This window comes from Ailuropoda melanoleuca, chromosome 7 (assembly GCF_002007445.2).
Source record: "Ailuropoda melanoleuca isolate Jingjing chromosome 7, ASM200744v2, whole genome shotgun sequence".
NCBI lineage: Eukaryota > Metazoa > Chordata > Mammalia > Carnivora > Ursidae > Ailuropoda > Ailuropoda melanoleuca.
In genome coordinates, this window is record NC_048224.1 from 65790859 (window position 1) to 65815930 (window position 25072).

The window sequence follows — 25072 nt, forward strand, 5'->3', positions numbered from 1 at the left end:
ATGGGTCCACTAACATGCAGACTTTTTTCAATAAATACAGTATGATAGGGTAAATGTATTTTCTTTTTCTTATGATTTGCTTAGTAACATTTTCTTTTCTCTCACTTACATTATCTTAAGAATACAGTATATAATACATCTAACACACCACATGTGTGTGTCAACTGTTATCAGTAAGTAAGGCTTCTGACCAAGAGTAGGCTATTAGTAGTTAAGTTTAGGGGGATCCAAAGTTATATGCAGATTTCTATGTTGGGGGTCCGTTGCCCCTAAACGCCACGTTGTTCCAGGGTCAACTGTATAATTAAATAAGCAATTGTGATGAAGTCTGCATTGTTATGACACCTGAACTAGCCTCCTTCCGGAAGTGCCACAGCACTAGGACTTGACAGATGATCGAACATGGAGGGTACCAAGCTGGCTAGAGGACAGTGGGCAGGGAGAGGCCAAGGCCTTGTAAGCCATGTTAAGGATTCAGGGTTTATTCTGAGGATCAAGGGAACCGTCAGCAGCAGGTGACCTACACGGATCTGGAGGCAGCAAGGCTAGATGCTGAGGAGGCGATTACATGGCCACCAGAGCCACCAGGGTGAGACAGCAGTGGCCTGGACTCACACGTGGGCTGTGAAATGGGGACGATGATAGAGACGGAATGCCATGGCCTGGTGACCAGCTGGGTGTGTGGCATGAGGGAGTGGGAGTCAGTGTGACTCCAGGTGACAGGCTGGGACAAACAGTGGTGCCGTTTACTGAACTACCGAGATCTAGAGGGGAGCAGATCGGGAGGGAAGACAAGGACTTCTGCTCAAAATATGCTGCCTTTGCATCATGCAAGTGGACATGTCCGGCCAGCAGCTGCAGATCACCCTGGGCCTGGAGTGGGCAGCAGGGCTGGGCTCGGGTCGCAGAACCAGGTCTATCCAGTCACTTTAGAGGAGTAATAACAGAGGGGGCGGGAGAAGTACCCCTAAGTGACAGCTAGAGACAAGTAGCCTAGAAGAGGGAACTGAAAAGGAAATAGCAAACAGGGTGGACTTAGTATGAAGTCTAGGGACTCAAGGTCAGAATCTAGAGCTCCAAGAACAGGATGCCAATATTGCCACCACATGACAAAGATCGTCACTTCATTTTACTGACTAGCCCTCTGCCAAGAACTGTCTTTTCACCTTCAATTCGCTCGGCCCACAATCTGATTTCAATAAAAACACTAATCTTTTGAAAATAAAAATTGAGTGAAGGTCTCAGATCTCTCTCCACCTGAGACTGTCCCGCTGTCTACCTGTCCAAATGAAAGCATCACTGGGGCTTAAACAAAAAACAGGAATGGGTCCTTTAAAAATACCTACTGGTGATACTACTGTGCATTTTCAAGTTGAATTTCTAAAATCTGCTGGATTCTAAGCATAGTTCTTATTCCCCTCAGCTGGGGATTAGCAACATTTTCCCCTGTATCACTGTGATAATGGATCCGCACTCGGGAACTGGGAGCTCACCAATACTGGGCGAGGCCCAAGAAGCCACATTCAATACGGGTCTGCTCCGCAGAATTACAATCTTGTCCAGGAAACAACACAAACATAATTAGAGAGCCCTATTTTCTAGGAATTCTGTGAACATTAGGCTAAAAAAAAAAACACCTATATCCAACTTTCAACAATGGAGTTGAGTTGATTCATCTCTTGAGACATCCATGTGACTTCAAATTCTGCCAAGCACACTAATTTCTGAAGAAATCAAAGTTTTTCTTAACTTTCTTCTTTCTCTCTACACTTGGAAACATCCTTTTTCAGACAGCTAATTAAAACTATTTAGGTAAATGGAATTGTTAGGTATTTCTTTTGGCCTACGGATTCTGTAAGAGACTTAAAGTTTGGGGACCCTCTAAACCAGAGGGTGAAACCTATTTGCAGCTAAAGATCAATGTGGAAAGTGCTCCACCCCCACCAGGCCTTTCATGACCGAGTTACTGGGAGCAGCTCATTCAGAAGTCAATGTGAACTGCAATCCTGATGGGAAGGCGAAATGGCTCTCTAAGAACTCAGGCTCTACTGATATTCCCCATCTGGAATTCTAGTAGCACTGGGCGATTATGAAATTATGCTCTAACCCCAGTCTTCCTCGGGCACATTCTCTTTTATCCATAATAGAACAATCTGGAATTGGACCCACCATGCATCTAACCAACAGGAATATGGAGCATGTGTCATTCATCCTGACTGGCAACTGAACCTATTACAAGCAATCACTGGAATTCAGTTGCTTCCTCCCCATTCTGAGAGGCCACCAGGTCCTTGATTCTCAACACAATCAGCAACTCTGAGCCTCCCTTGACATTAACTGCCTTCCTCCAGCTTGCTGACAAAGGAATTCCAGTCTCAAAATTATTGGCAGACAGTAAGAAGGAGGCTTGCCGCTTCCCAGCTGAAAGCTTTTCAACAACTCCCCATCAGGCAGTGCTGCTCAAACTTTTCCTCTAAATTACTCCTGATAACACCAGTAAGAAAGAAACTCTGTATGCCAGGTATTCTCAATGCTCATAACCACCCTCTACCAGCCCACCCATTTCACAGATGCAAATCTGGGGCTGGGCCCTAAGATCACAGAGGAGAAAGAGATGGAGCCAGTGTCTATATCAGGGAATCTGGTCACAACACCTGAGCCCTTAACTCACTGCAACTGCCTGTCCCTGGAGGCCAAGGAGAGCCAGTTCACACCTTGAGGAGGGCTGCGGGAAGCAGGGAAATGAAGGCAGGAAATTTAAAGTTCCATGATTTAACTTTACAAGTCATGCAAATTTTGCATTCCTTTCAGAAAGTCTATTTTTATTAAAAAAAAAAAAAAACCACAACGCTTTCTACCCTATAACCATTAAGGATGATTTTTATCCAAAACACAGAAAAATAGCAAGTGTTAGTGAGGATGTGGAGAAATGAGAACCACTGTTCCCTGTTGGTGGGAATGGAAAATGGTACAGTTGCTACAGAAAACAGTCTGGAGGTTCCTCAAAAGGATAAACATAGAATTACCACAGGATCCAGGAATCCCACTCCTAGGGATACACCCAAAAGAACTGAAAGCAGGGTCTTCAAGAGGTATTTGTACACCCATGTACACAGCATCGCTATTCCCAGTAGTCAAAAGGTAGAAGCAAGCCAAAGACCATCTATCTACAGATGAATGGATACACAAAACGGGGTATATGCGTACAAGAGAGTATCATTCAGCCTTAAAAAGGAAGGAGATCCTGCACTATGATACAACATGGGTGAACCTTGAGGGCATTATGCAAAGTGAAAAGGGCCAGGCAGGAAAGATCAAATACTTTATGATTCCAATCACACTGAGGTACTTAGAGTAGCCAAATACATAGAGACAGAAAATAGAACAGTGGTTGCCAGGGGCTTGGAGGGTAGAGGAGGAATGGGGAGTTGGTGTTTACAGGGTAGAGAGTCTGAACTTGGGAAGACGGAAAGGTTCTGGAGATGGATGGTGGTGATGACTGCACAACAATGTAAATATTGTGCACTTAGTGCCACTGAACTATACAGCTAAAAATGGTTAAAATGCTAAGTTTTATAATATGTGCATTTTGCTACATTTAAAAAAATGCTCTGGCTTAAAGAAAAAAAGGCAAAAAAACAAAAAACCAGTTCCAAATTTACCCGTTATATGAATTAAAAATTTCCAAAATATATTTGATTCAGGAAAATTCAGGATTATCCTATACAGTTTCAAATACCCCTGTGCACCAAGCTTCCTCAGTCTTTCCGTCTGTACAGTGGGGATAACAGTACAGAGACCCTGGAGGATCGTGGCAAGGATCAAATAATATTATGCGTGCAACAGTGTCTGATACATGGTGCTCCGGTCAGCCCCTGGCTGTTATCCCATACAAGGCCCTCAGTGACCTGCCTCCCGCCACTGTCACCTGTGAGATTCAGCTCAGAAGTGAAATTCCCCTGCTGGCTTCTTGAAAGTGACAGGTCCTGTGCTAAACCATGACGCTGTGGCAGACCGCGTCTAACTCTCACCATATAGAAAGTTAGGTTTGTGCGTGACTGACGCACCCCCAGCAGACACAAGCCCCTTGAATGCGGGGCCTGTCTCAGTCCTCCCTAGCCACAGCATGTATGTAGCGCAGTATTTGGCACCTCATAGCAGCTCAGTCAGTATGTGATGAAACATTCAGAGTCTCTTTACAAACATTAGGTCTGGATGCCTACACGGTAAACGTACCCATCTGTGAGAGAGACTACCAAATTCTTCCCATGAATTACCTGTACGCTGTAATATCAAAAGGGCTTTCCAGCTTCTTTTCCTATGGATCTACCAAGAGAAAGAGAATTGAGTCTGAGAACTGGAGGGCCCGTGGAATGGAAGCCACAGAAATTACCCTATCCCAATTCTTGCCTTCAGGAGTCAGCCATGAAATGAAGGGAAGGCCCTACATTACTGGAGTCCTGCCCTCCCAACACTCACGTGTGACCGTCCATCTACACGTAACATCCAGAGACCCTCGTACCACACCGAATCCTCAGTAGTGATGCTTCAGGAAACATGTGAAGGGCCACAGGAGTTCCGTGCCTTTTCTTGAGTTGATACCTGACTCACTAGATAGTTACCAAAACAGACTTTATGAAATGAAGGCTTCTTTGTGTGGAATTTAGACAAGAGATACGGAAAAAGCTGAAGGACTGTATTATCGGTATTTTTTCCTTTTCTGTTAAGTGATGATTACCCAGGCACTGTTTTTTGCCTCCATGGAATGGTCCTTTGTACTTTTGCGGTGGGGGGGGGGAGGGCGTGGTGCCTCCAAATATCTGTTCCTCAGAAACCTTGACATAATAAAAACCACTGCATAATTCTTGGGGCTACTTATTACTTCCTGAGTTGCCGTTTACTATTTCCTTATCAACTACCACCACATTGGACAAACGTGGAATGCTTCAGCATTATGCTGTTCTTTAGTTCACAAATAAGTGGTTGTTCGTAACATTATTCTAGTCTCTCGTGAGTGCTTTGCTACCTTTGCTGAAACTTTCTTATCCCCCAAAATAGGAAATGTAAAAAGAGAAGAACAAAAGAAAAAAAACAAACAAACAGAAACCCTGCCTAATGAAAGAGCTGTCACGGTCTTCTACCTACATCTTCTGAATAGGAATATTGGACCTATTATCTGTTATTTTCCAAGATTCTTCCTCCTACTCCCTTCAGATATTAAATCTCAATTTTAATCTTCTTCTCCAATCTGCACACACACACAAAAAGTCACAGGAGCGCTCCAGTACTGTACCTCAAAGAAAGGTAAAGTTAAAAAATAGGAACTTAGGTCTTTGATGGGGGCTGGTACTGGGTTCCAGGGACTGTGCTGGCAGGATGCCCTGCCCAGCTCTGGTGCAGATGAGAAAGTGCTCAAGCAGACATTTGTCCCCAGCTATCTCAAGAATGTGCTGTTCTCTGTGGGACCAAATGCCCTTTATGGTCATGGGCAAAATATTTACAGCTGCCTATTTAGTGTAGCTGTACAGCTTTACAATCAAAAGAGGGCTTGGGGACCCAGTCACAGGAAGATCAGACTCTTCTGCACAATGAGATTATTAATGTCCTTCTGATTTAACCCGAGAGGAATTAAAAAACAAGCTCGCCACCACACAACAAAACGATATCCTTACCCGTTATCTTTTAAAGGCAAGAATAAACTCAGATGTATGGAAGACATGAGTCACGTATTGCAAAGGTGCTTATTTTAATTGTATAAAAATAAATATTGCTACAAGGTGGATAAACCTCAAAAGCTAAGTAAAACCTTACAGGGCTAAGAAGAAGACAGACGTGAAGCCACATACTGTTTGGTTCTAGTGACATACTGAGATGCTCAGAGAGCAAATGTACAGAGACAGAAAGCAGGTTAGTGGTTGCCAGGGGCCAGAGGAGGAAACAAGTGTTGCCTACAAATGGACATGAGGTTTCTTTTGGAGATGGTGGAAACATTTCAAAATTAGATTGTTGCGATGCCTGTTCACAGCTCGGTAAATTTACTGAAAACTACTGAATTGTACAATTAAAATGAGTTAAAATACCAATAAAGATGTTACATGTACAAAATAAAAAATACTAATCATAATTGCCTTATGATTAATCTAATAAATATTCAAGGAGGACTCAGACAACAAGTCATGTAATTCATGGTAAAGCACGTGTTTACTGTAAGCATCCAGGTCATGAATTTCAGTCAGGAGCCACAATATATGTCCCAAATCCCTACCTCAGAAAAGTTGGTCACACACCTCCCCATTTTTCCATCCTTCCCACCAACAACCTCAGAAAAGGCCTTCCTTTTTGATGGTTTTTCTGTCCCTCTTTTTAAGGGACTTTAAAACAGGAGCGCCTGGGTGGCTCAGTCGTTAAGCGTCTGCCTTTGGCTTGGGGAGTGATCCCGGAGTCCTGAGATCAAGCCCCGCATCAGGCTTCCTGCTCCGCTATGAGCCTGCTTCTTCCTCACCCACTCCCCCTGCTTGTGTTTGCTCTCTCGCTGGCTGCCTCTCTCTCTGTCAAATAAATAAATAAAACCTTAAAAAATAAAAAAATAAAACAAACATCTTGATTTCTTAGTATTTGCCCGTTCGGACTTGAGCTTATCTCCAGGGCACGGCCTTCAGCTCCACAGGAGAGGAAACCGCCTCCATTAGAGCCACAGAGAGAAGGCGTCCACAACAGAACAATCAGGAGCTCTCTAAAAAAAGTATCTTCTGGGATACACCCCGGCTGGGGTCCCAAAGGTAGAGAGGTTTCTCATCGAGAAGGCACACTTTCGGGGCTGGCGAGTTCTCCGTGCACAAGCCCCTGGGTCAGATTCAGAACATAGTCGAAGTTAGCTCAGTGTGAGCAAGCGGCCAACAGAGCTCGGGGCCCTGACAGGCGCTGTGTGGTGAGTGCCGCCCCAGAAGCGTGATCTCTGCTGTTCCCCCCGCTTCAAGTTATGCTACTGTCCGGCCAGCTAAGCAGATACATTCGTGCATGTTTGCTTGCCGCCTGTCCTTCCTTCACAGCTCCACAGGCAAACTGGCGACACCCTGTCGCACTAGTCCCACGAACTGAGCAGCGGGGGCCCGGGCCCCCCCACCGGCCCCTCTTGGAAAATTCGTCCTTTCTCTCAGCCTCACGGCAGCCCACCCAGCCCACCCGTAACTCCTCCACCTCTGGTCTTTTTGCTGCTCTTGGTTTGTTTTACACTTTTTAATTAACTAATTAAAATAACACACAGGCTCACAGCTCTACCCAGTCTTCCTCATTCAAAGCTTCTTTCTCACCTTAGGCCACCCTTCTCTCCTCCTCCTGTGCGTCTTCCCCTCAGGGGACCGCTTACATCTGACTTTAAAATGTCGCCCCAATTAATTTTCCTGTTCCTGGTAGTCAGGGTTCTTCACAGATGGGATTTTTGACTGTTGGAAATGATAAAGACTTTTGTTCAATGTCTCATTTTGCACATGAGGACCTGAGAGATAAAAACAAAATGGCTAAGATGTTTACAGGAGCTTTATTCACGACTGCCCAAACTTGGAAACAACCACGACGTCCTTCGAGAAGTGAGCAGATAAATAACTGCTATAGCCGGACAACGGGATATCACTACAGTCAGTGGTTTTTATCACTATAAAAAGGAGTGAGCTATTAAGCCATGAAAAACAGACAGAAACCTTAAAAGCAGCCAATCTGAAAAGGCTACACTCTGTATGATTACAACTATATGATATTCTGGAAAAAGCAAAACTATGGAGACAGTAAAAAGATCAGTGGGTGCCAGGGGTTAAGGGGGAAGGACGTACAGGAGGACGTCCAGAGAATGTTTCGGGCAGTGGAACTACTCTGTATGACACTATAATGGTGGGAACGCATCATTACACACCAGTCAAAACCCACAGACGGCATGAAACCAAGGTGAACCCTAACATAAACTACGGACTTTAGTTAATAATAACAGATTTAATAACATTGGCTCATTGTGCCACACTGATGTAAAATGTTAATAATGGGAAACTGTGTGCAGGGGATAGGGGTATTTGGAAACCCTGTACTTCCCAATCAGAATTTCTGTAAACTTCAAACATAAAGATGTAAAAAATAAAGTATATTAATTCAAAACATAAATAAAAGCTACTAACAGAGTGGACAGTCAGGCCAGTGATGCAAACTTTCTACTACTTGAGAGGTTTGTACACAGCACAGAGGGTCCTTGCTCACCTAGAGAAGTGCCCAGAAACCACCCCTTATGTTAATAACTACGCTAACCTGACTAAGGTAAAGGGAGAACCATGACCATTACAACATCAAGATTCGAAAATACCTCCAATCAAAATCCAGACTCTGTATGTGCATAACCTTGACCAACTGACTTTAAAATCCACGTGAAAGAACAAGGGCTTAGGATGGCCTACAACACTCCTGAGGGGCTGGGGGGCAGGGGGGTGAGACATGCCCTGCCAACGTCAGGAGCCTCAATTTTAAAGCAGGATTAAAGTCTGATTATCACATGAAGTTGAGCATTTTAACTGAAGGCATGAGTAGAATATGCAATTTGTTTGGCTTTTTTTTCCCAACTTGAAATGAGATTCTTATGACCCAAGAATGACCAGAAAAGTCATGGGAACTGCTTGAGTCTCCATGGAAGGCATGGCAAGAACTAATCACAGAGCTAATTTAAGGGGACAACAGGGAACAAAAAAAAATATAGTTGCTTTATGACCACATCTCATATGTTATGCTTATTCAACCAGACAGTTATATGAAAATGTATTGCTTAGGAATATAGTTATATGTGGAACTCCAAGAAGAAAAAGTTAACAAGTGATAATCCCAAAGTTCAGAATAATGGTTATCACTTGGTAGGGGTTAGCAGGGTGTGAGGACAAGGAGGAAATATTTACAGATGTTGGTGGCATTTTATATTTCAGGTTGGGTAATGCATGCGTATTATTTGTTAATCTTTGAATTCACACACGTTACAAATATTCTCTGTATAAGTTAAATATTTAATAAAAGTTTTAAAAAGACAGACAAGGGTTAAAAGAATGGGTCAGAGAATACTAATACAATAACATACAACATGCGAAGTAGGTGTGCCAATCATTTGGCATCAGATCGGCCTATGTTCAAATTCCTAATACACCACCCAGCAGCCATATAACCCTGAACAAGTTACATAACTATTTTGAGCTTCAGTTCCTGCATCTGAAAAAAGAAGGAATAAGAGTACTCTTCAAGCTGTAGTTGGGTTAAATAAGATAATGCCTGTTGAGTTCAGTGGGAGTCTGGCAAAGAGGATAAAAACAGCTCTCATTTGTTGAGCACTGAGCACGTGCCAAGAGCCATGGGAGGTACCTTACAGGCACAAACACAATGAATCATCTCAAGGTCAAGAAACAACGGAGCTAGGATTTGAACCTGTAGGGACTCTGATTCCAGAGTGAGGTTCTTAACCACCAATAACTCTGATGAAAGTTCTTTATCATTATTAATGGTGCTGTTTATTATAAGTATTCACAGCCAAAGTTTTAAAAATTAGGTTAAAAATGACTTACACATAGCTAAGATGGAACTACTTGACACAAAAGCAATTTACTTCAAAAAGAACCCAAAGATGTAATGAACCAGACAGCTGATGTGACTGGACACTGTCAGAGAGCTATCAGAAATTCCAATACACTCCTGGTCAACACAAATGATAGATCTTTTGATCTGAGCAGTCTTCTCATCCCTCCCCTAAACCCATACACTGGACTGTTTATTGGAGTAATAGATCCATTTCTAAGCACCACATCTTAAAAGAAACAGACAAATTTCAAATGGGTTTGGACAGCCTCTGCCACCCATATCCTTCCACAAACAGTAGGATTCTGGGATTCTGAGCTTTAAAAAGACAACTATTAGGGAAAGCTATCACAGTGATTTTCTGATGGAAGAGGGAATAGAGATTTATTTGGATGTGCACTCTTGAGTAGAATCAGTGCACAGAATGAGGCTGCTTTCATTCTGGGACACAGAAGTCATGAACAATCAAGGATACAAACATGCCATCTAGAGGGGTTCATGCTTTCCCCAAAAGCGGGCTCTGTAGCTGGGGCCACAGAGCACAAATGGTATGGGGGCTGTATTCGTGACCTCTATGGTTTCTTCCACCTTTACAGTTTTTTGATCCTGCAATATATAATACATATCCTAAAAATCCAATCCTTACATAAACAGCAGACAAATCCTGTAGAAAGGGACACCACCCATCCTGGATGGCTTCTGGTTCTCACCTGGGAACCTGCCTTTGCTGGGACACTTCTAACTTTGCTGAGCTAGTTTCCAGGTCCTAAAGATCACATGTGAGACAGGCTCATATAGTATCTGGGCTTTGTTAAAACAAGGACAAAGAGAAGAGACAAACCTACCTATTTACCTGAATAAGCCTATGTCCAGTTTAAAGTTCCAAACAACAGTTATTTAGGAAACTGATGTAGACTGCCACAAGAATGAGAAAGAGTGGTACCCCTACAGTAATCCCAAGCCAAACTTAATAGCTCAGTGAGAGAATCCTGTGGGTTTTGTTACCAGAGTCTAAAGGATTTAGTGGCAAAGTGTTTAAGAGACCTCTAGACTTTTTTCTTGTTTCTGGAACATACAGCAAAGCAATTTGTATCTGAAATAGGCTTGCTGCTTTATTACAAAGTGACTTTCCATGAGTCTATATGGGAGTTGGGGGGTGGATGAGAGGCTGTAAGGACCTGACATTTTAGTACAGTCAGTTTAGAAACAAAATGAGAAAACAAGAGAGGAAAAATGGGAAGGTTAGTTGTTGGAAGACCAATGGTTCTGCTTTAAAGAAACCAAACATATAGGGGCACCTGGGTGGCTCAGTTGGTTGAGCATCTGACTCTTGGTTTTGGTTCAGGTCATGATCTCAGGGTCTCATGATTTCATGAGCTCATTGGAGAGTCTGCTTGAGATTCTCTCTCCCTCTCCCTCTGCCCCTTCCCCTGCTCATGCTCACTCACTCTCTCTCAAATAAATAAATAATATCTTCAAAAAGAAAAAGAAACCAAACAAGTTATTGCAGGATTTGAGCCCAGGACAAAAATCTGCCTCCAGAAGACCCCAGGTACATTGAGAGACATAGAGAACTCAATGGACAGTCCCACACATCCTAGTAATTTGGGTGGTATTAATGGCCCCTTCTAATCCTTACACACATTTTTAAAAATTACCCAGAAATGAAAATAAGGTAAAGGATGGCCACCTTTTAGTATCCCACCGGAGCAGGTCTAACAGGCCCACCCAAGATAATTCCATTCTCTAGGAGAACAGATCTTACTCTGACTTTCTGTTTACCACTGATTAGGTAAGTTACAGGTTAATTTGTAGATTATTTTTGTCCAGCATTGATGCAAATAATTTCTGCCTTGCAGAGAACATACTGCAACGTTATTGCCCTGTAGGACTTTAACTAGCTTTGTCTCTAACTCAGCAAACATTACATCAGGCCTTTCCTGGCAGACTATATAAATCTCTGCTCCTCTTGAAAACTGTTTGATATACTTAATCATATTTAATCATCATTTTGCCATTTACTCTTTCCATCTTTATCATTTCTATTTTGTCTATGTCACAATTTTTGTCACTATTATCATCCATTTAACTACTTTATCATATGAATGTTAGTTAATGTAGCTGTTATGGGGGTTTCAAAGGGTAGAATAAAAGACTTGTCTTCCTTGAAACAGGAGTCTTTTCTAAAGACTGAAAAACTAACAAAAATTAAACCAAAGAAAGTTTTATCACAAAGTTAAGATTTCCAAATAACTTAGCCCTACTTTTCCAATATATCTGATACTTTTCCTGATATATCTGATCACTACTCACCCATACCTGGTAGCTGGTTGCTCATTTCACACTCAACTCCTTCTTCTGCTCAATCCAACATTCTAGTCTAATTTAGAAAGCATGCCTATTATTGTCTCTTGAAATATACCACTCCCTACTAACCTGCCAATTCTTCAGAAAGTAATATTTAATGAAAATTAAGTAGCAGACATTGTAATAGACTGTTTATGTGTATGAACAAATAGGCAAAGAAGAAACCAGAATTATTTCTAAAATGAAGTGCAATCTTTACTTGACTTTCTAAGAACACCACAACCCACAGTAATTATTCTCAAAAGCCTCATCTCTCTATTTTTCTATCATGTGAGTGCTTTCTATCTTTTCTACCTCTCTTCTTTTTCTATAGGTTATTAGTATAGATATTATATTACAATACATTACATAGGCCTACTTAGTTTCCATGGTTCTTAGTCATGTTCTCTTTGCTCTACTCATTCTCCAGATTCTACATCAAATGCCCAGACATGTAAAAAGATCTGGAACAGTCTCATTACTCTTGTCTCTGCTCTACCTGGAATTCCAGTTACCTTTGTTTCACATATGAAGATGGTGAGTCCTAGGGACTTACTGAGAAGTCCAAACCCACACAGTAGAAGGCTTATTCTGATGGAATAAGAGATTCTGACCTCTTTTCTACCACACTCCACTGCCTCTCAAAACTGATCTAGTTCTAGAAATTTCCAACAAGAGCTTAACCATGCATGATATCCCTTGGGGAAAACAGAGTAATGCTTAGAAAGGGTAAGTCACTTGACATAAGGCAAGTTCAAGCGCCGGGACATGAACTCAGGTTTTTCCAGCTGTAAACTGTCATCTTCAAAAATGTATTCACACATATTCAAACACCCTGCCCAAAAATCTCTTTCCACAGCATCCTTGCCTCTTTTTCATTTTGTGTTGCCTTTTTCATTTTATGCTGACTTGCACTTGATTTCTTGTATCACATCTTGGTGCTGTTTCCTCAAGTACCTTGCAGGATCTTAAAGTGAATGGGTAACATTTTTAATATTTTCTATGGCCCTAGTGCAGGGACCAATCAACACTTATGAAATGAATGGATGACATGAAAAGGACATTAAAACACCTGTTCTACATAAATTGGACTTTTTTTAGTGTGCTGGGGAAAGGGGCAGCTATTTTCATTTGATGTTATGTAATTTAAGATTTTATTTTATATTTTAATAAATATTAGTTAACGATTATGTAAATATTATGAAACAGAAAATCGTGTAAAGGTTAAAAATTGTAGTGGAACACTTCAAAATAATGTTCACTTGCAACAGGCTTCTTAGTGTGAACCCTTCAACCCTTTGGGAGTATGCCTTCATTCTCACTGTCATTACAAGGGCTTCTTTGAAAACACCAGAGAAGTACTGACTGTGACCACTCCTCGCCACATCTGAGTAATATAGGAAACACTTAGAATTTACCCTGGGCCCCCGGAGATGTTTTGAAAACTCTGCATTAAGTGCTGTCACTTCTGTTGAATTTCCTGGCACCAAACAAAATCAAACACAAAGGCACTAAAATTAAGTTTCAGTTTTCCCTATGTGGCAATCATCCAGATAAAATGGAACATACTTAGTTTTCACTATTTTCATAAAGGAAAACCCCAAATTTACAAATTAGCATAGTACCCAAGAATATATCCCCAGTCCTACAGGGAGCACTTGTCACTAATCCAAAACCTTACTGAAGTTGATTCATTCAGGCTTTTCCCCCTTAAATCTTTCTAGCCAACTTGTTAACAGGGGTTAATATGTACCTACATTAACCAGCAAAACTTCTTCCATGTTCCCTTCACCCGCCTATCCCCAGGAAAGTGAAACTGGGTATTATTAGAGTGAAACTGCCAAATCAGTTACTTGGGACACAGAGAAACCAAAATCTAGAAAATCCACCTTATAAACAATCAGGGCCTGAATGATTAGGAGTTTGCTGTAATACTGTACTGTTCAGACAACAAGTGTTGACAAGGATGTGAAGAAATCAGAACCCCCACACGTGGCTGCTGAGGATGTAAATGGTGCAGCTACCTTAAAGATTTTTATTTATTTTTGAGAGAGAGAGAAAGAAAGCATGAGATGGAGGAGGGGCAGAGGAAGAGGAAGAAGCAGACTCCCCTGCTCAGCAGGGAGCCCGATGCAGGACTCGATCCCAGGGTCCTGGGGTCATGACCTCAGCCAAAGGCAGACACGTAACCAACTGAATGACCCAGGCACCCTGATGCAGCTACTTTAGAAAACAGTTTGGCAGCTCCAAAAAATACTAAATATAGAGTTATCATATGACCCAGCAAGCAATTCCACACCAAGGTATATTCCCGAGACTTGAAAAAACGTATGCACACACAAAAACTTACACATGAATGTTTACAGCAATATCAGACCTAATGGTTAAAATGTGGAAATAAACCAAATATCCATCAACTGATGCAGGGAGCAACCAAATAGGACATACCCACAGATGTGAATATTATTTGGCCATTTAAAGGAAGTACTAATGCATGCTACACGTGGACGAGCCCTGAAAATTTTATCCTAAGTGAAACAAACCAATCACAACACAGGACACATGTTACATGATTCCATTTATATGAAATCTCAAGAACAGCCCAATCCATGGAGACTAGTAGGCTAGTGAGTGGCAAAGGCTAAGAGGGGAAAAATGGGAAAACTGTTTCAAAAAGCTGTACTGTGGGGTACCTGGTTGCTCGTGGGTTAAACATCTGCCTTTGGCTCAGGTCATGATCCCAGGGTCCCGGGATCGAGCCCTGCATCAGGCTCCCTGCTCAGCAGGGGAGTCTGCTTTTCCCTCTCTTTTTTCCCCTGTTCATGTGCTCTCTCTCTCTCTCTCACTCTCTCTCTCAAATAAATAAAAATCTTAATAAATAAATAAATAAATAGCTGTATTGTCCACTTCCTATGAATTTAGACATAATTCACTCTTACAGGATGTATTGTTTTTACGTCCTGTTCCAATAAACAAACATTTTGCAACTGTTCTTCAGATAAGAAAACCATTGTGAGCTACTTGCATAGGTACAAATGAAATCTCTGATCTATGTCCTGCAGGTGAAGGCAAGAGGCCACATACCTTTAAGCAGATAGTGTACAAGTGATTCAGCCAAAGAATAAACAGCACTGTTAGAAGAGGAAATCCTTGTCCTTCCAACCTAATAGAGTTGACCAAATCAGTTGGTGGTGAAATGTTGACTATGTGGTCGCTAGGACCATAGTTCTAACACTGTTATAAGTTGAGATGTAAAATAATCATCCTTTGGAACGCCTGGGTGGCTCAGTCAGTTCAGCCTCTGCCTTCAGCTCAGGCCATCATCTCCCAGTCCTGGGATCAAGCCCTGCATTGGGCTCCCTGCTCAGCAGGGAGTCTGCTTCTCTCTCTTCTCTCTCTCTCTCCCTCTGCCCCTCCCCACCACTTGTTCTCTCTAAATAAATAAAATCTTAAAAAATAAAATAATCATCCTTAAAAAGATCACTTGAGAAGTAGAGGCTGGACGAAGGTTAGTAATCCATTTCCATGGTCCACAAATGACTCGAAAGTCCATAGGAACCAACTACAGCAAGTATCTAGAGCCCCCGGTCCACCTCCCTACCCACATCCATCATATTTCATTGGCTGGTTTCTGCCAGTGGTGCTCCAATATTCCAACAACGTGCACTTCCTCCTGCAGAGAGCCTGGGAACTCTCCTTTCCAGTTCCTGCCCTGCTCTTGCAGGCCATCAGAGAAAGAGAAGTCCCAAGGTGATCTTAGCTGCGTGGACTTTTTTTCTTTTTGTAAAAAACCATGTTTTAAATGATGCTAAGTTCAGGGTACCTGTCAGCATGTTTAAATCATTTCCTGGATTGGCACTCATCTGATATCATTTGCGTCTCAGACCCCACCATGTACAGCTACAGTGTCACATTTTAGAATCCCTGTCCTGCAAGGACCCTAAGTGTGTGTGGTGATGTCGCTGGAGCTTGTGTAACTGGAAGGTAGCAAAGATTAATGAGGTATCATCAAGGACTCTGCTGAAACATGGATGCAAAGATGGGAAGATGGGCCTGGAACTTGACTACTGACAGTGTAAGTCTCCTCTACAAACTGTTCTCGAATTTCTGCTTCTCCTGCTTCTATAACCCTCGGTACTTCCTCGCTTCTAGACTCATCTCGACATATTACAATTCTCTGATTGCTTATCCGACGGTATCTGACCCAGAAACCCTATGAGGGAGGAGACCTCCTTGACCTTCTTCATCACCCAGCACAACTTCTGCACGGATAAACAGCTAGGTTTTTCTTCCAGCAGCTGCCTCCCTACACTCTTGGAACCGCTCCTGCTCTAACACTCAGGTAACCTCTTCACCAGGATTCACCTCTCGTGCTCAGATGCAACCAAGTTCAAGTGCTCTTCTCAGCAGTCCCCCAGTGCCAACAAAACCTCCTTTTTCCCAGGTGCCCACACCCACAGGCTTGAGAATCCTGCACTTCTCCATCTCCCTATTGCAATCCCCACTCCCCACATCTTTGGATTCATTCCCTCATGTCCACTTCTTCTGCAGGTCTCCCATCTCAGAGCTTTCTTAACTCTCACCAAGATCTGTTATCAGTTTTCCATTTTTCTACTCGCCAGTCCATTCCATGCCCAAATGCCAGATGAAGTTTCCTGAAGCACATCCCCAGTCACACTCAACACCCTGCTCAACAACTTTCAATGGCTCCCTGGATTAAAATGTAACCTCCTCAGTCTAGCCTTCAGGGCACTCATCATTCGTACCCACTTTGACTTTCAACTCTTTTCAAAAACTTTAAGGAGCTCCTATGAGGTGCAAGGCACAGTGCGTGGCATTTTGAGAACAGCAGGAAGAATAAAAACTTATTTCATCTCACGCTATTCCCATACAAAGATGCTCTTGGCCTCCGTCACCCTGGACTCCCTGCTGGTCTCTGCAAGTGTCTTCTGCTCCCTTGCCTGTTGACACTGTCCTACCCGAGCAGAAGGCCTTCTTCACCATGTTAGCCTCTCAAAATCCTATGAGATCTTGAAGATTTGCCTCACACAACACCTCCCCCTACAACCAAATCTTCCCTTTGCTTCGCCACCACCCTAACCCCAATCACACAGTCACACCCTGGGAGACAAACTCAGACCGGCTCTGTATGTAGTACGTATGTCACTGCTAGGCGACTCGGTCCTAGGACAGAATGATCGCTGTGCTGTCCCTCACACCCAAGTGTTTAATGTTTAATGCCAGAACTTTGGGTCTTGACTCAAAAAACACAAGTGTTAAGAAGACACAAGGAGTAAGTGGGGACGAGGTCAGAGGGAGGGCCATGGTAATGGCTGGAGTCAAGAAGGAAGAGGGTACTGGAAATCCAGTCAGTACAAGGAGGAGGGAGAGCTGGCACAGAGACCTACAGGAAAGTAGCAGGATGAGGAGAGCAGGCGGCACAGGCACCAAGCAGAGCTTCAAGAAGGAGGCAGAGATTCACAAGGGTCAGGGTTGCAGAGAAATCAAGAGGTACCACGAAAAGGCCATGGATCTGAAAATTACAAAATCACTGTTTGACTGAGAAAGTACTTTCATTACTTGAAGTACATCAAGTGCAAGGGCTTTAGAAATAAACACAGAGTGAAGAAGAGGGGCAGGTGTCTCCTATGCTCCTGCCAAGCTTCTGGAAGAGGAGGGTGGAGAGATCCAGGGCAAGGTCTATGCAATCACAAAGCCAGCTGGAAGCCAGAGCCAGAGCTAGTGAGGGCTGCTCAGAAAAGCAGTCCCCTGTCAGTTGAGAGCTGTAACGACTTCACCCAAGCCTGGGAATGACTCATGCACAACCGAGGTAGGGATGATTCTGCAATAGAAAAAGAGGCCTGGTTTTGCCTATTACTTTCCCCTTTCTGTGGCCAGGAAAGGAATTAATGGGCTCTGAAAGCCTGGAGGTGCATGACCACTGACAGTACAGGTACCACTGCTTTGGAAAGAGGAGTTTCCTGCCCAAGTGTCATAACACAGAACTCAGTGTTTGCTGGAAGAGTCTCCTAAAGGAAAGGGACTCATAAAAGACTCCTTGCTGATTCTGCTTCATTTGCGTAAACCCACACCTACACATCCGACCCATACTAAGACTCTTTCAACTCAATAGCATATTAAGTGTGACTCTGCAGAAATGAAATCACTTTCTTGATAAATTTGCCAATTAGAATTTCCTGAGGCTATACAAAAGTGAAATGCACTCCTATTTTCTATCCTAGATCCTGGTATATTGTTTTCTTTTTCTCTCAATCTGATTGATTTTTTTTTTCTTCCCAATGGCTCTGGTACCCACGTCAAACAAGCTGCTTCGTGGAGGACTTCTCTCCAAAACTTGGATTTTCCATGCAGAAAATTCATGTGCCTGCTACATGACTACTTTCATTTTGCTTTCTGAAATTTAAGGCTGAGAAATTCTGGAAGATGACCTCTCTCTAGCTATTGGGCTTGGCACAGTGGCATGATTTAGAACTTGATGACAACCCAACACCATTTCTGCTGTAATCTTGTATCACAGTGCACCGCTAAAGTCCTATTTGTGTTCATGTCTGGGACTTTGGGGTAGTCTGTCATTGGTTTTGCTGAGTTCTTATCGCTGTTCCCTCTCCTACACCTGTTTCTGTTTGAAGACTATATTCAGCCCCTGCAACCATATGACATGGGGCTCGGCATATCCTTGTCATACCCTGAATTTCTATGCTTAATCACACTACTAATTTCTAATTGCTGGTGTGGCATCTAATTTTCCTGTGGCTACTCTCCAACTTTCTAACTATCCACACTTACTTTGCAGGGAAAGCAGGTAGGTAAAGGAAGATGACTTCTCCACGCTCACAGGCAAACTGTAACATGAACATTTCCCCATGTACAGGTGGCGACAGTTAATTGTATGTGTCAACTTGGCTGGGTCATGGTGCCCAGTTTTTTGATCAAACACTAGTCTAGACGTTGCAGTGAGGTATTTTTTAGATGTGATTAACAGTTCAATCAGTAACTTTGAATAAAGCAGATTATCCTCCATAATGCTGGTGGGCCTCATCCAATCAGTAGATGGCCTTAAAAGACTGAGGTCCCGGCAAAGGATGGAATTTGGCCTCAAGATTGCATTCTGGGGGCGCCTGGGTGGCACAGCGGTTAAGCGTCTGCCTTCGGCTCAGGGCGTGATCCCGGCGTTATGGGATCGAGCCCCACATCAGGCTCTTCTGCTATGAGCCTGCTTCTTCCTCTCCCACTCCCCCTGCTTGTGTTCCCTCTCTCGCTGGCTGTCTCTATCTCTGTCAAATAAATAAAATCTTTAAAAAAAAAAAAAAAAAAAAAAAAAAAAAAAAAAAAAAGATTGCATTCTGATTCAAGACTGCAGCATGAGCTCCTGCTGGAATTCCCAGCCTGCTGAGTTGCCCTACAGATTTTGGACCCACCAGCCACCACAACTGTATGAACTTAATCCTTAAAACAATCATTCATTCATTCATTCATTCATTCATTTTCTCTCTCCCTCCCTCTCTCTCTCTATACATATATACACACATACATACATACATATAATTGGTCCTGGCAAAGTTTGATAAATCTAGGTTATTAGATACCTTCAATAAAATTCACACATGATCTTTTAAATACCATCCCTATTATGTTATAACCAAGGATCTGCTTAAGGTTTCTGAAATGAGGCCATATTAAAAGACTAGAAATACAGAACTGCCAATAATCATGAAGCCAAAAATTACAGAAAGCTGCGAATGGATTTTAAATTAAAGGAGCAATTATTTCCAGAGGTAACAAGAAAGTCATAACTTAATTTGGCCCTTTCAAATCTCAGTCCGTAATTCTCTACATTGGTTTATTTCCTACTTAATGGATCTCCAGGTAGCTTCAGAAGAAATTATAGCCTTGAATCAGGAAAATCTACATTATAGGCCCCTAAAAATCATGCTCATGGCAGAACGTTGCCAATAAATAAAACCCATGTGGAAAAAAAAATCTTTGAAAAGCAACAGAATATTACTGAGTGCCTATCACATGTGTTGGGAACTATTACAAACAAAAGCATTTATTGTACAGTCTTTTGTAACACAAACTAGCATCCGCTCAGTGCCACAAACACATGTCACAGTGAGGTACATTGGTCTCTGTTATTAAGAAAGACTTATATTAAGTTACATAAAGGCGGTAAATGCCCACACTGGTAATAAATACAATTATAGAGTAGGTCCCCTGGAGAAGCAAAACATAATGCCACATGAATGCACTTTTCAAAAGACTGATTCCCAGGGCCTGCCCTGAAAGGCATTAGCTATTTCCTAAGGTAACAACTAACTAACACATTCTCAAATCCTATAATAGTAAAGCACTGGTCACTTTCTGTGGACGCCACCACTTGACCTTAAACTCAAACAATACCCAAACAATGGATTTTCCTTTAACTCTGATCTTTATTAAGATAACTAAAGAAAGAACTGCTTCATTTAAAAACAACAGACTGGACCCATTCTACCTTTCCAAGTCTTCAAAAGGCCACTAAACAGGTCATGCCACAGTAGGTATGATTTTATTTTAGGCCCAGTTACTCCGTAAGAGAGCTCAGACCAAGAAATTATCAGAGTTTTGAACTTTGTCCTACCCAGAATACAAAAACCCACCAGTGTGATTTGTAAGTTCGTGCTGTTGCCTGGCATTAAGTTAATATATAACAACAATTACACACCAGAGAGAAAAAACTCAACAAGTTAAATATACACTCTAGGAAAACCAAAACTGGCAATGACAAGAAAGTGATAATCTGTGCAATTTGGTTGTCCTTACTTGTATGCTTTTTCCCACACTTTCCCATATATGTGAAGACATTTGCTTACAACTAAGTGGTTCTGACTGATGATTGCTGAGCTCACTCCTGATCCACTCAACAGGCACAGGGTCTGGGAGCTGAGTGGTTTTGGTTTCAAGACATAAGCAATCTGACCACTTGGGTTCAGGTAGAACCAAAAATTCTTCCCAGAGAATACTGTATGAATTTCAACATCCAGATGAGTTTAATATTGATTTCTCAAAATAAGTCAGTCTCAGTAAGCACTGATACCAGTTACTCAAAATCCGTCATCCAAATATGGCCATCAACACATACCACAAATAAAGAAATCCACAGGGCTCTAGCCTCTCTCCATTTTGCACTCAATTCTATGTTACTTTTCACAACAATCCTGTAAAAAAAATTAGCTTTTCCAGGGGCGCCTGGGTGGCTCAGTCAATTAAGCACCTGACTCTTGATTTCAGCTCAGGTCATAATCTCAGGGTCATGAGATTTAGCCCCACATCAGGTTCCACACTGGGCATGGAGCCTGCTTAAGTTTTCTCTCTCCCTCTTCCTCAGCCCCTCCCCCCACTCACTCTCTCTCTCGCTCTCCCCCTCAAAAAAGAAAATTAGCTTTTCTGGGTGACTTTTAGCAAGTTATCTCATCTCACTGAGCTTTAGTCTCATTTGTACACTGGAAGGAATAATGCCTGCTTCATAGAAAGCTTACATGATTTAAAAAAAAAAAAAAATCACACAGAGCAAAATCAGGATTAGAATGAACTCTCCAAAATTGTAACCCCAGTGTAGAGAGGAATGCAATCACCTCACTTCCTCTCTCAGTCCAGGCGTGCTCACAGGTAAAGCCGCTGTTATTAGCCAGTGGAGAACATTATAAAATAACAAAAGCCTCGCCTTGGAGGTTTTTGACAACTTTCCACATAGAAAGAGTTTCAACTTCTGAACATTACGTTTTTTTGCGTACTAAGTCTAAGGAGTGATGACAACCTGGTCAAGTGTTTCTAGTTCTACCATTAATCTTGGTTTGGTTTGATGGCAGTTTTCCACAGGGAAATAATGAAGAATTAGGTCTATCCTGAAGGAAATTTACGTTCATTATATGTGACAAATCTATGTTCAGTTTATGTGATTTTATACCTGAAACATTTAGCCCTCTGCTCAAACAACCTCCACATGCAAACGAAAGAAAACGAGATGAAAACATTTAGACTCAGAGTACCTGAGAGAATACTAGAAATAATAACTTGAAAAAAAAGCTTTACCCTTACAACTTTGAAGTCATGTGTGTATGTACCAATCTTAGCTACGTTTTTCTGCAAGTTATCATAAATAAGGAATATATGTGAGTAGATGTCTTTCTTCACAAGTGTCACATACTCCGATCCCAAATGTGTCAATAAAAATAATGGCGCGTGCTGCGTACCGCTCGCCCTCTGCACGTACCAACGCTGCCACAGGGAACAAGGTCAGGATGGTCACCACAGCAGTCCTCTGGGTTTCACCAGGCTTGATCTAATGGACTAGGCTCTGCTTAACAGGCCTGATTAATGAAGTAGAATGACACAGTGAGTTTTCTAATGCTGATCAAATCTGCACAGCTAACTATTTAACCCTATTAGAAACACACAAATTTACCAGACAGGAAGGTTTAAAAAAAAATCAGGAGATACAACTAAGGCAGGATAAAGACATAACCATAAAGTCACAGCATCGCAGCCCTGCTAATCTCATCTTTAAACTCATGGTGATGGAAAGGACCCTCCCCGACTCCGACTCTCAGCCTATCTAGAATTAGCTTTGCATCTCACTAGCCAGCCCTCCTTCCCAGAGTAGGGTTCTTCCTGAGGGAAACAAAACCCCAAAGAGTCTTCCACAGGGAGGCTAATAACTGCAACAAAACTGTCCACTCCAACTAGACGATACAAGGTGCTAATGACACAATAAATATGAAGAACACAATTACTTAACATTCAGCACTGACCAAATGCCAGGTCCTGTACTAAGTGTTTCTCATTGAGTATCTCTCTGAATCCTCAAAGGGTCCTAAGAAGCAGGTGCTCATTCCTGTGAGCTAGAGGAGGAGGTGGGGACGCTAACATGGCCAGCGAGTGCCTGAAATTGAATCCAGGCTCTCTGAATCAGGAGCCCATGCTTTTAGGCACTTTTTCAAGCACATACGTCAAGGAAAAGTTATAGCAACAGCTTCTAGAGACATTCCAAAGAAATAGAAAAAAGAGGGGCACCTGGATGGCTCAGTTGGTTAAGCATCTGCCTTTGGCGCAGGTCATGATCCCAGGGTCCTGGGATGGAGCCCCGTGTCGGGCTCCTTGCTCAGCAGGGAGCCTGCTTCTCCCTCTCCTTCTGCCTGTTGCTCTGCCTGCTTGTGCTCTATCAAATAAATAAATAAAATCTTTAAATAATAATAATAATAATAGAAACATGAGTACTCATGTCAAAATATTAAGGAAAAATCTCAACTAATTAGCTATTAAACAAAATTTAAGACTTTTAACCAAATCATCTAGTATTTCAAATATTAGAACATAATTAATATCAGATAAATATTAAATACAAATATTGAAGTATGGTTCATATCAGATTCATTCTTTAAAAGGAGCTTAAGCTATTAGTTATAATAGTCATTATGTACCGAGTGCCAACTAGCACAAAGCTCTGAATTAATAATTTATTTTAGTCTAATCTTCACGCCAATTTCCATATTATGTATGACAGAACAGACTAATAGCAAACCTCAGAGTCCAGTAGCTATCTCAAACAGCCAGAATTGGGACCCAGGACTGCTGCCTCCCGAATTCTCTTTTAAATACACTTAGGTCTATGTTTGAAATAATGCACATACTCATGTGAAAACGTGTATACAAATACATAATACACACACACGCAGGCATGAGCGCACTCACACACACACACACTCATAAATACTAAGACAACTTGAAAAAGATTATTTTTCAGAGTCTTTAAATCTAAGTAATTGGATAGAATCTTCCACTTTTACTTATTGTGAGGTGCTGGGTACTCCAGGACAATGTGTGGAGCTGAGAACACAGTCAGAGCCCTCAAGAACCTCATAATCAGTACGACAGACAAAAGGAGCAGGCATGAAACAGGAGAGCAGAGCAACCTAGTACAGAGTTAAGTATGCTAATGGGCCTTAGGCATTAATGACTGAAGTCCAGGAATGAAACCAGCTTCACAGGCAAGAGTAATCAGAGAATGCATCACAGAGCAGTTTGGATCCAACTACACAGGCCATGAAAGATGAAAAAGAGCGCTGGGGGGAAGGACAATGTGAAGGGGGCACCTTCTTCTATGAATTAAAGAAAAAAATGTAAGGAAAATACTTCTTTACAAAGTCTTCCTCCCAAAAAAAATAGAAAAGGAGAGAACGTTACCAAACTCATTCTATGAAGCCAGCATTACCCTCATAACAAAAACAGGAAAAGACATCCTGAAAGTAGAAAAACGTAAACTAAAATCTCTTATGAATACAAATGCAAAAAATCCTGAACAGAATACCAGCAAACCAAATCTGGGAACATTTAAAAATGACCAAGTGGAATTTTTCCTAGAAATTCAAGGTTGGCTTAACATTCAAAAATCAGTTAATGGGGCCTCCTGGGTGGCTCAGTCGGTGAAGCGTCTGCCTTCGGCTTGGGTCGTGATCCCAGGGTCCTGGGATCGAGCTCCATGTCAGGCTCCCTGCTCAGCAGTAAGCCTGCTTCTCCCTCTCCCTCTGCTGCCCCCCCTCCCAATTGTGCTCTCTCTGCCAAATAAATAAAATGTTTAAAAGAAATCAGTTAATGTACTATATCAACATCATATCAATAAAGGAAAAACATCACATAATTATCTCAAAAGAAAAAAACATTTGAAAAATTAAACTTGGGTCACCTGGGTGGCTCAATCAGTGGACTCTTCTTTTTTTTTTTTCTTTAAGATTTTATTTATTTATTTGACAGAGAGAGACAGAGAGAAAGGGAACACAAGCAAAGGGAGTGGGAGAGGGAGAAGCAGGCTTCCCGCGGAGCAGGGAGCCCGATGCAGGACTCGATCCCAGGACCCTGGGATCATGACCTGAGCTGAAGGCAGACACTTAACGGCTAAGCCACCCAGGCGCCCCAGCCCAACTCTTCATTTCGGCTCAGGTCATGATCTCAGGGTCATGGGATGGATCCCCACATCAAGCTCCGCACTCAGCGCAGAGTCTACTTGAGATTTTCTCTCTCCCTCTCCTTCTGCCCCTCCCCCTGCTCATGCTCTCAAATAAATGAATGAACGAATGAATAA

General features: G+C 42.2%; 1 protein-coding gene across 8 annotated transcripts in view; it reads right to left on the reverse strand.

Moving 5' to 3' along the window:
• Window positions 1–25072, reverse strand: part of SPATA13 (spermatogenesis associated 13) — a 328178-nt gene that overhangs the window by 91799 nt on the left and 211307 nt on the right. The window contains exon 1 of one of the 8 annotated variants that reach the window (XM_034664993.1): window positions 4480–4521. The exons of the other annotated variants lie outside the window; for them this stretch is intronic. Within the exon in view, the coding sequence (XP_034520884.1) occupies window positions 4480–4506 (27 nt within the window). The 5' untranslated portion in view covers window positions 4507–4521. Of the gene's footprint in view, window positions 1–4479; window positions 4522–25072 lie in introns of those variants that run through there. 8 annotated transcript variants of the gene reach the window in all.